The following is a 17,740-nucleotide window of genomic DNA, read 5'->3' as shown; positions in this document are numbered from 1 at the left end:
GGAGGGCGGGGCCGCCGGGCCGGGGGCGCCGGACACTCGCACGCCTGGGCCGGGCGAAACAAAGGCTCGGTAACGCGGTTGCTAGAGCGCCGCCGGTCGCCTGGTAACCGCCCGCTGCCTCTGCTCCGGGGGCGTCTCCTGGCTGGGGGCGGGGTGGAGCTTGAAGTCCCTGCGGGCGCCCGCCCGCCCTCCCGCTCGCCGTGTCCCGGAGCTAGCTCTCCTCTCCGCTCCCGTTCCTATGCGGGCTGCGGCAGCGGCGCTCCCAGCGGCGTGGCCTCGGGCGGGCGGCCCTTCCGGGCAGCCGGTGCCTTACCAGCGAGCGCGCCCCGGCCCTGCCGGGGCTGCCCGGGAGCGCCATGAGTTCGGAGCCGCCCCGCGCCTCGCTGCTCCGCGCCCTGTTTAAGATGGAGCCGGCGGCAGCCGCCTCCGAAGTGCTGGGGGGAGCTTCGGAGTTCGTGAAAGGTGAGAAGGGGCCGGGGAGGACTCTCCGGCCCCTGGCCGCGGGGGGCCCGCTCGCCGGAGCCTCCCGCGGAAAGGAAACCCGCTGGCTTCGTCTTTCCCGGCCTCCCCGCCTCCCTCCCCCAGCCCCGCGGGCTGTGCTGCGTGCCCCCCTCGCCCTGCGGTTTTCGCGAGCTGCCTGCCCCCCGGCTGCTGCGGGGCGCGCCTCAGCGGTTCCTTCCTCCTCTCTTTTCCGGTAAGAAGCGGGGCCAGCACCTGTTGCTATGTGCTGCGGCGTGCTGGCTCAGGCACGGCCCCCGCCCGCCTGAAGTCTCTCCCGAGGGCTGCCTGGAGCGGGGCGGGGGGTCCCCGTGGGCAGGGCCCGCAGGCGGAGCGGGACTCGCGCTCCCGCCACCGCGCACGCAGGAGAAAAAGGGGCAGCGGTGCCGCTTCCGCTCCCGGGCGGCGGCGGGGCAGGACGGGCCCGCGGGGTGACAGCCGTGCCGCGGGTCGGCGGCGATCTGCTTTGTCCGTCCTACGCCGTTGCCCTCCTCTGTCTTTCAGATCGGTTGTACTTTGCTACTTTACGAAGTAAACCGAAGAGTACCGTAAATACCCACTACTTCTGTACCGATGAGGAACTGGTCTATGAAAAGTAAGTGTTGTGATCTGGTGTGTTTTGCGCTCTTAAAGTGATCACCGGAGATTCTTGCCAATACGCTTTAATGCTGTATGGAGTACATTTGCCCCGTTTAACTGCTTACACAAAACACGAGTATAAAGTTAGCCTAGATATATTTTTACATTAGCTCAAACTAGTTTAACAAGATTGTTATTTTAAAAACCCACAAAAACAGCTGCGTGACCAGTTAAATGGCTTAAAGTGTGATTGAGCTAGGAGAAGGGTATCTAGCTCTGTAAGATTTGTTTATAAGGTGGAGAAGATCTCTTAAGACGAATTACATCTTATTAAATGGTGTCTTAAATAGAAGACTTGTTCAGTATGAACAAACGATTGGTTTATGTGTATTTTCTTGTATAGAGTATGAAGTGATCACATTTTATACTGAATCATAAGAATGCACAGCTTAAATGTGCTTTTAAAGAACATCTGCAACTTTTTTTGTAAGCTGCAGAAGGTTTTGAGATGGCACTTCCTGTTGACTTTTGTAGCTTTAGAACAGCAGAAAATATTTTCTGTGAAGTAAAAGCTTCATGTGTTTGGAAGACACAGACAGCATATAGTATCCACAGCTATAATCAATTTTACTTCTGACCTTCTATTAAAGGACATAAAAGACACTAAACAGATCAAGTAATCACTCTTATGCTGTGGTTAAAAAGTAGCTGCTTTGCACTGCGTTCCCAGGTCAACTGTTTCATGTGTGATGATACATCTAGCCACTTGACAAAGGGTTTGCTGCAGCACAAGTGAAACAAAAAAACGTGATCTTACTTTAAATGAGTTTTTTTCCATGTGAGTTGAAGAACTTGTGAGCATCGTCGTTCTTCCTTCCCTTCTGCAGTTGCTTCTGTGAAGGTGTAAACCAATCATTCTTGCTTCCTAGCTTACTTTTTATGCACAGCCTACAGTTTTAGGGTTTCTTTTCTACATACATTTTTGAGTCTTCATTATCTTAAGCTGTGTGCCTTCTACTTGAGTTCCCAATGATTTGTTCCCAAAGTTGACTTATGTAATTAACTGCTTGGGTTGGGAGTTGGTTCTGTAATGATCACTAACTAATTTAGATTGGAAGGGTCCTCAGGACCCTAAGACAAGGCTGACCTAACATTAAAAGCAGAATTCAACTGGAGAAGGTCCTGAGCAATTTGTGTGATATGAATACATTCCACTTTCTTTAATGAAGGAAAAATTTGATCTTGTATCTCTTATCAGACTTCTGTGTTATGCTTGACCTGAGGTATTTTTTTTCTCATTCTTAATATGTTTCTAGGAAGGGTGGAGGAACCTTATGTTGGGTTTGATCTTGGGAGTGGGAAGGGAGAACAGTTCTATACTTTGTTCGTTACAGATGATTGTACTAATCAAGGACTGCAACTGGGTTATTTTGTGTGTGGACAGTATCACATTTAAAAAAAAAACCAAACCCCAAGGTACTGAAATTTGAGGAGTTAAAAAAAAAAGTAATTTACTTTAACATGTGTAAAGAAAATTCAGTAAGTATACTCCTTAACCCAATTACCTGTTAACTACATACCAGGGTGTAACTTGATACTAGATATAACTACAAGATAATGGCAGGAAGCAAAGTTTCCTTTATCTTCTAGGGCACATCTAAAGATTCTGGACATATAACTCATGGTGTATTTTCTGAAATGATAGTTCCTAGTTTATTTGGTTCCTTTTAAAGGTATTATCCTATATCTGATACCATAATAGTACTCTCCCTTTTGCACCCTCAAAATACTAAAACGTAAAATGGAGTAGAAATTAAATGACACTTAACCAGGTGGTACAAGTGAATTTTGTGTAATAGCTTGACTCTTTTACATAACAGTGCTAACCTTCCCCTAATATCTGTATTGCAGCACTCATCACTATCAGTGTATGCAGTATTTGGTAGTAAAACCATGCCTGATTTTATTTTTATGTTTTTCCTCTTTTCCATCTCATCTCTAAGGAAGTTTATATTGTCTCAGGGAAGTAATAGCAGGTTAGGGTTACCATTTTTTTTTAAGTAATCCTTCTGAAATTGGAAAGCTAGAGGCGAAATGAGGAATAGAATGCAAATCTCTTGGTTCTTGGAGAAATACTGATTTTACTATAGTTTCCCTTTTCCTTATGCTCATCAGTGGGCCTGACATCAGTCTTACGTTTCACAGGCTGCACAGTGAAGTGAGGGGCCTGACATCAGGGGTTGTCTGTAAGTAGTAGTGGAGTGTAACTTTCATACACCAGATTGGATCTTCTGCTAATTTTCTCAGAAATGCAGCCTTCTTCCTGAGAAAGTGATTAGAAGTACCTGTTACACGATAACAAAATACACATTTGGAAGTGAGTTTTGAAGTGCTATAGCTCAGAACAGTGCTTTCCAGAGTCTTCATTCAAAATGGCCTGCCTATGCTTCTTGCTGATTAGAATTTCATGGCCACTTCTGCTTTTTAATCAAATGAGTTGTCAGACTGTTACAAGGAAGAAGATAGGAGATGTCTACTCACACACAAACTCCTCAGCACCTGTGAGGTATGTAGGATTTTTTTAATCAACTATTTATTGACTTAATTTGTGTAGATGTGTCATTCTAGTGACAAGACAAAGATCTTTGCTGTGCGTGGAAGTAAACTGCTTTTCTTTGGGCTGTTATTCTGTTACTTTTAGTGATAACTCTTTAAGTATGAAGTGTTACAGAAATTTAGCTGATGTTATTTAGGTGTCAGTTTGCTTTCACTGAAGCAATATATGATCTGAAAAACTCATGAATATGTACATTTGGGGTTATCAAATTACAGCGAGCATGTTATTGGATCACAGTGCTTAAAATCTCACTGCCTCGCTTACCTCTTTTTCCCTATTCTTGAAGAGATAAAAGGAAGTAATAGTGTACATTAATAGTATACCCCATTTATTAAACCAAACAGCTGTAGTGCTGGATCTAATGGCATTGGAAGTTTTGGTCTAATAAATGCTGACTTGCCTTTGCAGCTTGTCACATGATTTATCACTAAATTGTACACAAAGTGCGGTTATGTAATCTTGGGTACTTTAGCCTTCAGTTTTCACTTGAAGTTGTCAACTGTTCTAACGAATTCATAATGCTGTCTTCACTTATTTAAACATTCACACTTTTAAAAATAATAAAAATAGGCTTAAATGCTTTTAAGGACATCTCAAATACTAGCTGACTAGGAACTCGCTACTAGAACTGTCACTATTGTAGTTAAATGTGCCACAATTAAACCTTGAACCTATTATGCTAGGGAAATGGTATGTAAATTCCTCAGCTGAGGGAACAAGAAACCTGAATGAATTTATCCAATTCTGAATTCCATTTTTTGGTTGTTCGGTTTCTGTAAGATTTTGTCAGTCCCCTAAAACTCTGAGGTCTCTCCTGAGAAAATCTGCACTACTGCTTATAAGGGAATACAGTCTTCCAGGGTAACTCTTACTTCAGGAAGATGAAGTTAATGAGAAATAATCCAGCTTGATGAAGACTCTCATTTGGCAAATAGAAAAACCTTGCCTTGGCAAGACCTCTAATAGTGAGTTAGGCACTAAAGAAGCTTTTTATTCTCTAAGAATAGTGTCATTCATGTTTCACCTTTCTGTAAATAGATCTGGGTTGAGAATACTACACTTGACTGGTTAACTTTGGCTTTCACATACTTTTATCAAAGCAACTTTTTATGTCCTTTTTATTGTTGAGTAGTTTTCGCAAACAAAATTAAAATTTAGATAATGAGAAACAGGACTCTCTTACTGATAAATTAGTGTCAGCTTTCATAAATCGTAATGTCTTTATTTGTTCTGACTCTGAGTCTCTTGTATAAGCAGCTTTTGCAGATCTGTTCTCTGACATCTTGTGAGCACCTGTAAAAGTAATTAATATATTCTCTATCTCCTATGTTTTACACTAAAACTTTCTTTCAAACCATGGTATGTTACTTGCTCGTTTCACAGCAATCTTAAAGTTAGCTGCTACTTTGAGTTCAAGCAGCAGTAGAATAAGACTCAAATGCTTAGCTACAATAATATTGAGTAATGTTTGGACTTTGACTTGTAGGACTTGTTTCACCGCATGTGTACGCACAAAGAAGCAGCTTTTCTTTCCTGTGAGAAGAATAAGAGTTAACTTGTTTATTTTTACTTTGTCTAAATGCATCTTTTTTGTGGCTATCCAGTAATGGTCCTTGCATAGGAAACCTGAACTACTACATCATTCTGTGGCTTATATTATTTGAAGGGAAAAAGAAAACTTAGCCTAGTTACAACAAACAAAGCTGTTGTTCCACACAGAGAACAGGGAGTTCCTTGTTCACTTTAGTAGCTTTTGAAGACTTGAACTTGACTGTCAGATAACCAAGATAACTTAGTAAGCTAAAATTCACACACACACGCAAAAAAAGGGAAAATTCCCAACTTCTAACTTCTGCCAATGTGAATGTAAACACAGAGCAGAAAAACTTCATATACTAATACCAGCTTTTGTATGTCTGATTCTTACAGATGAGTTTTAAGAATAGTACTGCAGCTTTATTTTGTTTTCCATCTTAAAGTGAGAGATTTAAAATTTACTTCAGACATGAAAATCTGATGATCTATGAACTGGGAGTGTCAGTTTTTCCTTCAGACACGAACTACTGACATAATTTTACATTTGACACTTGTAAAGTGCTATCACTTAACACCTGTGGTGTTCTCTCCAGTCCAACAGTTTCATGAATTTTATACCTACACATTGCTTTACCATATCTGTCTTCACTTCTTTGTATGCAAAAGATAAAAACAATTGCCAACAGTATTGAGGAATTTTTTTTTTGTTTGCAGTAAAAGGGTACCAGGATAAAACAGATGTTTTCTATGCTCCAGTTTTATATTCAGCAGGAGTGTAGCTCGATATAGGAAATCTGTTATGAGAAACTTAGCCTCTGATGATGATTTTTCATAGAGTGGGTTTTTAACATGGTCTAAACATTCTTCTACAGGGAGACTTTTTATGGGAGAACCTCTTCACTGACACTTCGTTCTTGATGTCAAGGAGCATTGTGTCAAAAATGCATATGTCTGGAATAGCTATTATCTGTAATTTAGATCTGTTAGTTCTTGTTGGATTTTGAGGAATCGTGATCTTGAGGAGGATTTGGAACATTGAAGGAGAAATGAAGTGACTACCTGGTGTTTTCCACAATCCAGAGCCTCTGCACTATTCCTACTTTTAGATGCAAGCAGTGAGGTGATATATAATTTCTAGGGTTATATTTGCTGTATCATCCTTTGTCTGTTCAGAAGTGTGAAATCCCTATGTAGTATTAAATGTTAGGGATTGTGTCTCAGCCCACATAAGGAAGCTTCTGGAGATCCATGCATTACTGGAATTGGTGGGCTAGAGCAGGGAGTCAGTGCCATTGAGCATCCCACCTTTTTCATGTGCTTGAGAAGTAGGAAGGAGCAACACACTCTAGGAAACAGGAGTTAGAGAAAGAAGACTGAATAGGTAGGATTTTCCTGAGCAGTAGTTAGGCTGTAATGAATGTGTGGACTGATCCTCTTGGCCTTCATCCAGAAACTTTGTTGCATTAAGATGTGTTCGGTTTATGTTTTGGAGCATTTGTCTGTAGTAGCCAGCTGGCCGCTTCTGCAGGAGTTGGTTCTTGTACTGCTTAATGCTAGATTCAGACCATATGGAACAAGGGACTTACAGTGCAGTGACCTGAATGGTCCAGTAATCCAGCCTAGGAAAGGGGGAGAGAAAAGCAAGTGGAGAGTGTTTTTCTTATTCTGAGTCTCATTGCTTAATTTTAATAGTAAGCTGGATCTTTGTAAAATGCTGGAAAACTAGTGTAGCTTTGCAGTTAGGAAGCTGTATTTCTGCTAGTTCCTGAAGTTCTTGTTGTTAATCTTCTGGTTTGAGTAATTGCAAGCTTGGGATGCTACTGTTTTACTTTATATGGCTGCTAGCCTCCAAGAAGGCAAGCTTCCTACCTAAAGGAGTAGTGGTACTCCAATTCTGAAGTATATACTTCAAAAAATTATTGCAATTGATAAACTGTGCCTCTGTTTTCAAGTTACAAAACCAATAAATGAGTAAGCTGCCATGCAAGTAGCATCATCCCCTTTGATCATTATTGCATTGTTAGAACTGACTCGGTGGATCTGTCCTATTTTTTCCCCCCAGTATGGTAACTAGGATTTGGATCACATTTAAACTATTGGAAATGTTTACAGTCCAATAAGAATGTATGCATACCCTCGTGTTCAGTGTGGCAATAACATTGAACTTAGACTGATCTGTCATGAGGAAAAGAATCCTGAAATAGCTTTTCAGATAGAAATCTCCTGTTCTTTCATCCATACCTCTGTTGCTGTATCACAAAATTGTAAGTGAATGGCAGCATAAAATAAACTGCTCTGTTGTATTTATCCTTGGGGGGAAAAATTCAGGCTTCTGGGATAAAGTATGGTGCAATTTATTTTTGTAAGGTTAACTTGATACCTTGGCCATAAATAGATTGACTGTGGTGTTAATATGGAGGTTATCAAATAATTTCAAAGTCTGCCAGTTCTAGTATTCCTTTCATAACCAGGCTTTATCCAGTAGTTCAAGATATGAACTTGAAGAGTTTATTGTTCTTTTGCAGTACTAGGGTCAATGGTATTCAAATGCTTGGTAAAAAGTGACTTTAGCATTCAGAAGAGGTGCCCTAGGCTTGAGCTTACCCATGGCACCTTCACATGTCATCCCATGGAACTGCAGTCAGAAACAACTTGAGTTGCTGGCCTAAAGAGTTGTGGACTACATTTCTTTCACCATTAAATTCCCTGGAAGAATGTACAATAACTGCTTGCATGATGGAGTAGGCCAATGAACTCCTTACGGACTGTTCTTCCTAGGTGGATGACCATTCCTGTGATAACAATACAGCAAATACCTTGATGTTATGCTAGAAGAACTGTTAGGAAGGAGTGGTTCTAGGAGTCTAATCTAAAGAGAATACAGTACAAGAAACCTATGCTACTGCTTCCAGGTAGCATTGTGATAGTATTTTTGAAGTAGAGTATTTAAATATTAATCTAGTATATTCTGGGGTTTTGTGACCTCTCAGTTTGAGAAGCATAAGGAAAGCAAGTTTCCATGAGTTGAGGGGGAAGAATAATTTAAGATAATTTAATCTATCATCCAAGTACTTGATTAAAGCAAAATATAATTAAATGTAGATTAATACTATACTTGCCTTCTATTCATCATATCTGGTTCCCACCTCCATTCTAAATGGCTGGCTGTCTTCAGTGGCTTAAGCTTCAGAGGCATCCTGATTGCTTGTTGTGTATAAATGCTTACTGAAACATCTAGATGCAAAGAAAGTCTATTACCTGTAAAAGAGATGGAAGGAAAATAATACTGGGTAGGTTGTTATCAGGGACTAGCATATAATAAGATTTGGCTTCTTTTATGTTTTTTTTATTTTCAACTTTTGCCAGATAAAATTCTTTATTCAGATGATGACTTGGTGTGTAATTCTTTTCTTCAGTCCCTATAGCCCCCATTTCCCATCTTCCACTCGTCTTTAACTTTGTGTTAAAATTATGTTCTTGAGAAGAAAATCCTCTGGGTGAGTCAGGATCAAGTGTCTCTAATTCAAATAGAAAACTGGCCTGTTATACTAAAAATAATGAGGGTGCATAAGATTAAACCCCCTTCTGTTTAAACATGGCAGAAACTGTATTTCTAAGCATATAAATTGAAGAAGGGTGGTTTTGTAGATCAGAGTCCATTGGCCTCAGTACAGAGCCTTGTGTTATCTTTCAGAGAACTCTTTGATTTTGAGATTTGTAAAGCATTTGTTTCACTTAGCCCCATTAAAAAAAGACATCCAAGCTTATTCCAACTTAGAGGTATTAAATGGAGAAAGTTAAAATTAGATATATAACAAATAACTTTTCTCCCTCACATATCTACCATAATGTTTTGTCAATGTAGCCAATGGCTGGTTTATGCTACCTACATGCTGTTATGTAAGTAACTTGGGAATTGCCAGTGTTTGGTATATGGGCAATAATGCTGGTGCAGCAGTGGTAGAAAGTGTCTTTATGATTGTGTTCTGGATTCTGAGAAACATCTTGTTTCTGCAGCACAAACAGAGGTAGTACCAGAATCTTAAATGCAGGTACTTTTTCCCTACCTGACCCTGTCCATATTAAGAGAAAGACTGAAATCTTTAGCTTGGCAGCTGAGAGGATATGAATAGCTTTATTTTTCTAGAAATAGAATTACTTTATGGATAGGCTCAATTAATGCATTTTTATCCTTATCCCCACCAAAATATTAAGTAATCTGTTGTGGATAAATTGCTTTGTAAATTCATTTTAATGTGCTTTTCCTATATTTCTGTTTGAGTTTAATCATGTGGAAAAGTAGAAGTGGATATATGACTTCATATTGATGTACTTCTAGCAAATAACTAGTAATAAACTTACTATCATAAAGCATGGCTGTAGTTCATCAATGCTTTAGATGAACTGTGTATTCAGTTATATCTTTGAGCTGATCAAAACTGCTTTGCTCACAGTGGTTTAAAAAAGTATTCTGTATTCCAGTAATTATCATATTCCACACTTTCACAATACTTTATTTTGTGAAAAATACTTTTAAAATCCTGAATTCTACTCTTTCATCATATATTTAAGTGAAAGAATATTCTAGAGTTAATGGAACAAGATAGGTTTTGGTTTTTGATTTAGAGAAGGTGTTAGGGCAGCAGAATGGGAAGAGATGTTAGTAAGCCTTCTATATAGCTTTTGTAGAAGCTACATTCACTCTAGTGTGTTAGAGCTCCAGTTTTAACTTCTTGTCATAACTCATACTTGTCCTTCTTAGAACAATTTTGTTTATTTCATCTCTATTAAAAACTGTATGGAGGGTTTTGTGTTAAAAGTATGATAACTATAACTGTTGACCGTATCTGGCAGACTTATTTAAGAAATGATGAGGAATTCTAAAGCTCAACCCTACTTTACTGCCACTGCAATTTTTCCCTTGAGTTAACTTCTGTGCAACCTGCAAATAAATTCCTAGTAGTTGGGCTTTGACCCAGCTGATGATCTTCTGTAGTTGAACTGAATCTTAACAAGCACTTACGTTGTTGTTTGATACTGCAAAGTAGATGATATTGAAATAGTACTGGTGTGGCAGGCAGGCTACTTGTCCCAGACAATAATCAGACTAATATAATTGTCTCTTGCACTGGGCTTGGCTTTTTTGTTTGAGAAAATTTGGGGAGGAGGATGAAGTTATAAGCACCAAAAGGATAGGGTTACTCCTACTTGGTTGTTGTGTCCACTTAGGATAGCAGAATGACTGAAACTGGAAGGCCCCTCCAGAGATCATCTAATCCAACCCCCAGGCTCAAAACAAGGTCAGCAAGAGCAGGTTGTTCAGCCTTGTACAATGGGGTTGTGACTCCACAGCCTCTCTGACAACCTCTTTGCAATGTTTGACTGCCCTCAAAGTAAAAAGCTTTCTTATGTTTAATTGGAACATAATTAACATTCCTGAAAAATAAACCCTCTGCCATGGGGAAGAAAGCTTGAAAGGTACTACCACCTATTCTATCATGTGATTTTTTGGTAAGTCTTCACTCCTTCAAAGCCCAGAAGTCTTAGAACATAATTACCTTTTGTCATTCCCTGAATAACATACATTCAGATGGTGATGGCCTGTTTTGTTTGTTAGTTAGTAGGCAAGAAGTGTCCTGTCTCTTTTATCAAAAGACTTATAGGCAGATTAAAACAGTTATAGTTCATTCCTACTGTAATTTATAACATATGCATCAAGAAATTTTCATAGACTATCAAGATAAAGACTTCTGTACACAAAAAGGAAAAATATTGGAGAAATCTTGCAACTTAAATTTTGAGCAGTTTTGTACAATAGTTGGGGAGGGAGAAAACTCTAGAAGGTGTCCTTATGAGTTACTTGCATAAAGGCTGCTATTACTTGTAAAGATGCCTATATGAAGGGTTAACTAGGAAGAGTGTTGTGAATTCCTGTCAGGAACTTCTACTGTGCAGTAATTTTCCTGTGCACACTACTGCTACAAGTTCTTATCCTAAGGACAGTGATTGCTGCTTCAAAGGTAATATGAATGTTTAAGAAGCCTCTAGAAGAGAGAAGCAAGAACAATCAGAACTCATGAAATAAAAAATTGGAAGAACAGCCTAGAGACAACAGGACTGGGGGGACAAAGAAACAATTATATGTAAAGTATATATGTAATCTCTGAAATAGTGGAGCATGGGATAAAAAGAGATAAGCTTAAGTTTCAGACAGAGATCAAGACTGGATTTTATTAAACTTTACTACCCATAAGAAAGTCTATTTAGCTTATTCTTCATAGTATCTAATGATCCATTCTCATCTTAAGCAGTTGTAGAACCTTTATCTAGGATGACACCAGCACACCTTAAAGGGGAGTAGATCATGCTTTGAAGTTCTGTACTCTCTAGTTTTTACCAACACCACACTGGATATCATGGGATGAAGAAAAAATTCTGTAGTGTGTGTATATGATGGAAAGGTAGTTACTGGAGCATCTTAAACTGAAGCTACAAATGCTTTCAAATTAATTGTGCACTATCGTGCTCTCAGATGAATCAATAAAGGGCTTATCTGTGGTATCATATATATTGGCTGATCAGTATCCCCCAAATGTTACCAATTTGCAGCTTAACTATCAACAAACATGCATGTTGAAATTTGCTTAGCTCTTTTGTATAACACATTTTTTTTGTTCTTTTTCTCCCAGTTTCTATGGAGATTTTGGGCCTTTAAATTTGGCAATGTTATACAGATACTGCTGTAAACTAAATAAGAAATTAAAGGTAAGCTTTGTTTAAAAACAATGTTCCTATATTTTTGTATTTTGAAATGCAACTGATGTATTATCCAATTTGAAAGTGGTTGTTAGGTGCTAGTTACCTAGATGGTTACTACTAAGCTTTAAGGTTATTCTTTGTTCTGAATTCTTTTCCCTTGAAAGAATGGAAAAAACAAGTATGTTCTCATTGTTGCTTAGCAGGTGAGGCACTGAAAGCTGTGTTCACCTTTTCTCATAACCTTACAGTTTCAAGACAACAGTAACAAACCACTCTGGATATTTCATGGGTTTGCAGCTAATGAAATGGGTGTGCTAGTATGAACTGAAAAAACATATTAAAAAAACAACCAAACAGAAAACCCCACACCCATGAACAAGAACAAAACATGAGCGCTGAAATCACACTATTTAATCTAAATCTCACTCGGTGGAAAAGTAAAAACATCTATATGTCATTCAATTTAATAAATTGTTGCTTCTAATAAGTGTTATGGAAATGTGGTTTTACACATATAAAAATGGTTCCTTTTTTTGTCTGTCTTGTAGATGTTTCACTCCCTATCAATTCATTTGTAGAAGCTTCCTTACTTTCCTGCTTCCATACAATGATTGTTGATTCAAGGCACTTTTGAGTAGCTCTTCACTAGAGAGAAAATTTTGATATCATCTTTGGATACTACAGTAGCTTTTTTCTTTTGACTGCAAAGTGTTGGTCCTTTCTTAATGAAGTTGTCTAGAATTTGTAGATGCCACAGTTAATTCTGAAGATGACTGTGACGTAATTTTGTCCTAACATAAATGCCCTGTCACAAAACCATAAGCCTGATCTGGGTTGACGCTGACCAAAAACTAAATGCCTGGCAGCTGCTCATTCACTCCCACCACAACCCCACTGTGGGACAGGGGAGAAAATCAGAAGAGCAAAACCAAGAAGAACTTCTGGGTTGAGATAAAGACAGTTAAAGTGTGAGAATAAGAAGTGGTGAGAAGCAGGGGTGGGGGGTGGGATCAAAACAAGTGATGCAAAGGCAATTGCTCACCACCTCCCACCGGCAGACCAATACCTGGCCAGTCTCTGAGCAACTTCTAATTTAGAAAGACTGCTCCTCAGTTTTATTGCTGAGCATGATGTTATATGGGATGGAATATCCCCCTGGTCCATTTGGGTCAGCTGTCCTGACTATGTGTTCTCCCAGCATCTTGCCCACCCCAGCCTGCTTGCTGTGGGGGCAGTGAGAAACAGAAGGCCTTGATGCTGTGCAGGCACTGTTTGAGAATAGCTAAAACGCTGGTTTGTGGTCAGCAGTGTTCTAGTCTCAAGTCTGAAACACAGCATCATGCAGGCTGCTATGGAGAAAACCACACTCCATCCCAGCCAGACCCAGTACACTGAGCACACAGCTGTAGGTTTGACCTGCCCCTCAAATGCCTGTGAAAGTGACTTCCAGCATCTATAAAAAATTTATCAACTGCAAGAAATGAAACAGATGTTTTAATTCCAAAGTACTAATTAATCACCTGTGTGCAAATAGCAAGGAGATGCTTCACTAAATATTACAGATTTAAAATATAATATAAAATGTTAGACATGTTACTGACAGAAGGGTAAAATGGGACAACAGATGTGATAACATTGGCCACTGTTAAGAGGATTCCTGTATCAAAAATTACATTATATTTTGGGACTAATATTTGCTGCACAAATGAAACCATTACGCAAGTTGATTCATGCTATTTGCTGTTTCCAGGGACATGCTGACTTAAAGTCAGGTAGTCCTAAAAGGACATTTTGCAAACTGGGGGTTTTGTAGAGTTGGTATAACCTTTTTGCAGAAGAGTGTTTCTAGTGAAAATTTACATTCCTTCCTAATACAGAAAGTTAGTTAGAAATACTAGTTTAATTGTATTTATACTTTTGAATGCCTGTTAATATTGGGAAAATGCTGGGTTTGCCATTTTTGTGTTAACACTCAATAGATTATAAATACTTAACCTATTTTCCCGTGCCACTGTCCCATTCAAACTCATGACCAATGATGTTCACTTGCTAGGTATCTTTTTCATTTTAACCCTAATTCTGCTGTTTGTGACCTTTTATTTATATTTAAAAGACCATGGAGAATGATTGTTCTGTGAAGCAGTTACTCCAGAGAAGAACCAATAATAAACCTACTATTCTAACTTTCACAGTGCTTATGAGAGCTAGGGGACTTAGTTCTGTTTTTTCCAGATTCAGACTGAGAGTGATCAGTTTGGGACCTGAGAAGAGTCTCATGTATCACTGTTGAAGTGTACCTTTATACTTCTATACTACTAGAATGCCTTCAAACTGGACCCTAGATACCAAGAGTTTCACTCAGAAAATAAGAACACAACTAATAAATACCTCAGGACTTGTTTGGGTTTTGTTTCTTTTGGTTTTTTAAATGAAAATAACCTGTTTAAGACTGTCTTTACAGTCTTCATTTTTGTTGTAAGACCATCATCTGCATTGAATGAGACAAGTTGCTTGTCACAAATGGCTTGTAATCATGATACAAAGATCATGTGTATTCTTTCCATTATAATATAAGGGAGCCAAATTCAAACTGATTAGTAACTCTGAAATTTACATGGTTGATTTAGCATCCTGTGATGTCATTTTAATGTAACTTAGATATTTTTTGAAAAGAGCAAACACTTGTAGTGTGATGTGAAGAGTACAGGTGGTCAAGAACAGGACAGAGTAATCTCCTGCAGATCAGCTGCATTCTCAGCTGGGAGGAGGGGCTCTTTGTTGCTGCTATCTTACCAGAGGCTAATTCAAAATAGGTTAATATAAACTAGTAGTGCATAATAGAGAAGGGTAACCTGATAGTGCAACCACTTGAAAGTAATACCTGAAATCAAACAACAAAAGCTTGGAATACCACCTGAGTGGTATAGAAACTCATACATTAACAGATTCCAGTCTGTCTGATTTTCACTGGCCCTGAGGTAGGTCTGTACCTGCTGATGTAAGCTTTGTTCCTCAAATAGTTAAAATATACACCGGACTCTGTCCTAATTTAGATACTATCTGCAGTGGATAAGTAGGCTTGTAAGACCAAATCCCTGCACTGAAGCATGCATTTAATATCTGCTGTAGGTCCAGCTACAAAAGACTGCTGCTCAGCTTCACAAGTTGAGAGCTATGGATTCACAGTTTCTACCCTTCTACCCCTCACCTTCTCACATCTGTCCTTCAGAAGTGTCCCCAAGAGAATTTCTGAGGCCTGAACAAGTGTCTGTAAGACAGAAGTTCATGACCTGTGACTTAGCTGCCAGCAAGGCATTTATGCGATGAGCAACTACAGTGGCAAAAGTATGGTAATTCTCTCATGGCACCAAGGGGACACACAGGCAGCCTGTGATCAGTGTTTCAGAGATGGGAAGTCCTAGTTGGACTAACGACATGGAGAAAGAGTCCTGTTGAGCAACCTGCTGATTGCATACCCTTGCATTAAGGGTAACCATGCCCTATGACCAACAGCAGGAGTTGGCTGATCATAGGAATTAAAAGGCACTGCAGATTATCATTCTCTGGAAAACCAGCCTCTGCTGCTGGATGGCTGCTGTTACTATACTGCAACACTTCTGGGATGCTGAGGCAATCATAGTACTTAAGCCCAGTTGACTCCTGCCATGATTTAGTATATACCTGATTGTGTATGCACTTCATGAACTTTTCTTAGGAAAAGAGACTTAAAAAGAAATATGGGGAAAAAAAAAAATCTACAAAATGTGATAGTTTTTGTTTGAATATGGTGTCTCTACAGCAATTTAAGACTTCGACTAAGTCTTAAATTAAAACTTACATAAATAGGAACAGGAGAAATGAGTGTATAAAATCTAATTAAGACAAATCCCACAAATGTTCTCTCCAAGTTTTTCAGTTATATCTCTTTCTGTTTTGGGAGAGGAATTAGACACAGAGACAGTTTTGTGATTTCCCCTCTCCTGTCTTGGGTGACAGGTGGGGAAGGTGAAGGGTACCAATCTGAAATGTGCTAATGGGAGACCAACATTTTAAAGGAAACTGTTGTAACTTTATGCTGACTGATTTTAGAATCAATGAACCGTTTTGTTCTGAAGAGCTGAAGAATTTATTCAGATATCCATTTGCTGAGAAAGTTGGAGCTGAAGTTCTGGTTATGCTTTACAGGAAAACCTTTCTGACCTTGTCATGTTTGTAATGTTTTGATTGCTGATTGCTATGGAGATGATCTTGACTAGCCAAGTCAACAGCAAGAGAAATGCTTGGCCATGCTATCTTCCTACTTGTTCTTTGAATTTTGTTTGGGGAAAAAATGCTTGACTAAGCAACTGTGATTCATTTATGAAAGAAATTTTTTTCTTCTGTTTAAATAAGTCTGATTTCATAAAAACTGCTTTAAAAAACCTGCTGTGTTTTATTTGTATATAGACTTACACAATTTTAATGAATTCAGAAGCAGGGTAATCAGAGAGGGAGCGTTGCTGAGATAAATGATACGAGTATGGAAGATCAAAGACAGGAGAAGGAAGGTTCTGGCAGGCTTATGGAATATGGATTTAACATTTCTTGTATTCTAACTGTATTGCTGCTGAATTACAGAATAGTTTGGTTTTGTTTTAATATAAATAAACTGCTGGGCATACACATGGAACTATAGTAATTGCAAGCATCTCCTTTAGGACAGCTTAGACTTTGAGGCAGTTTGCATGTACATGTTTTAATACATCATTTCCTATGAACAGTTTGCCAGCCTTGTATTCACTGCTATTTACATGTACATATTACATATATATACGTGTGTATATATATAAAAATAGTATTTGCATTGATCCAGGCATATTAAACACATTGCAGTAATTTCTTATTTGAACAATGCAAATATATTAAAACACATCCATTAGATAAAATACCGTCAAATAATCAGGTGATTCTAAACAGGTATCAATCTAGTACAATAATAGTACAATCTAATACATCCACAATGGCACTTGCTAAGCCTGCCATCAATTTCTGTGCAATTAAATCTCTCATGAAGTCTTCAAGAAACACGAACTGACCTATTATTAAAAAAAATAATAAATCTCACAGTGAAAATAATGTGTTCTGGAACTCTTTCATACACCCAAAGAATTTTATCACCCAAAACAAAACTTGCCACACTTTTCATGTAACCTCTGCATTTAGTTCAAAAGATTGTCTTTGAGTTTATTCCTCTGGGATATATCTTGACAGATACTGTTCTGTTGTTACATTTTGTATTCTAACGATGTGTGAAACTGCTAAAATTTTTTTACTGTTAAAGGAAAACATCTTTAGCCCTTCCTAGTGCAGCCTTGGGTTTGTTTTTGAAAAAATATTATTTGCAAATATGGTACTATGTTATCTCTGACTATAGCTCTTATGTAGACAACCTGCATTGAAAATTCTTTGTTGGAACATTTTTGGTTCTTCTGAGTTGCATAGCATCTGTGGGAACTAAAGCCTTAATTCAGGTGGAGCTCTTAAAGAACTATCTTTAACACTTGTTATCATTGAACCTAGCCAAAGAAATAGACTCAGCTTGTTAAACATGGTCAGAAAATCAATATTTTTCTAAATAGATCATATAGCTTAGTATTGATATTGAAAGTGTATTGAGTTGAGAATTTGTGTGTTCATGGTAACAGAGGCACTGCATTGATACTTCAGCAAACACTTAATGTAAAACTTGATTTTCTGTAACGTGTGCAAGTA

The 17,740-nt window shown here is 38.7% G+C and overlaps 1 protein-coding gene across 1 annotated transcript in view; it reads left to right on the top strand.

The window, feature by feature from the left end:
* The first annotated feature begins 21 nt into the window (after window positions 1-21).
* Window positions 22-17,740, top strand: part of CDC14A (cell division cycle 14A) — a 66,320-nt gene continuing 48,601 nt past the window's right edge. Inside the window, 3 exon segments of the mRNA XM_074906660.1 lie at window positions 22-462; window positions 1,003-1,093; window positions 11,920-11,995. Coding sequence (XP_074762761.1) covers window positions 357-462; window positions 1,003-1,093; window positions 11,920-11,995 — 273 coding nt within the window. The 5' untranslated portion in view covers window positions 22-356.

Source organism: Athene noctua, chromosome 5 (assembly GCF_965140245.1).
Source record: "Athene noctua chromosome 5, bAthNoc1.hap1.1, whole genome shotgun sequence".
Taxonomy (NCBI): domain Eukaryota; kingdom Metazoa; phylum Chordata; class Aves; order Strigiformes; family Strigidae; genus Athene; species Athene noctua.
The sequence above is the reverse complement of the archived record's forward strand: the minus strand, read 5'-3'. Positions and strand labels throughout refer to the sequence as shown.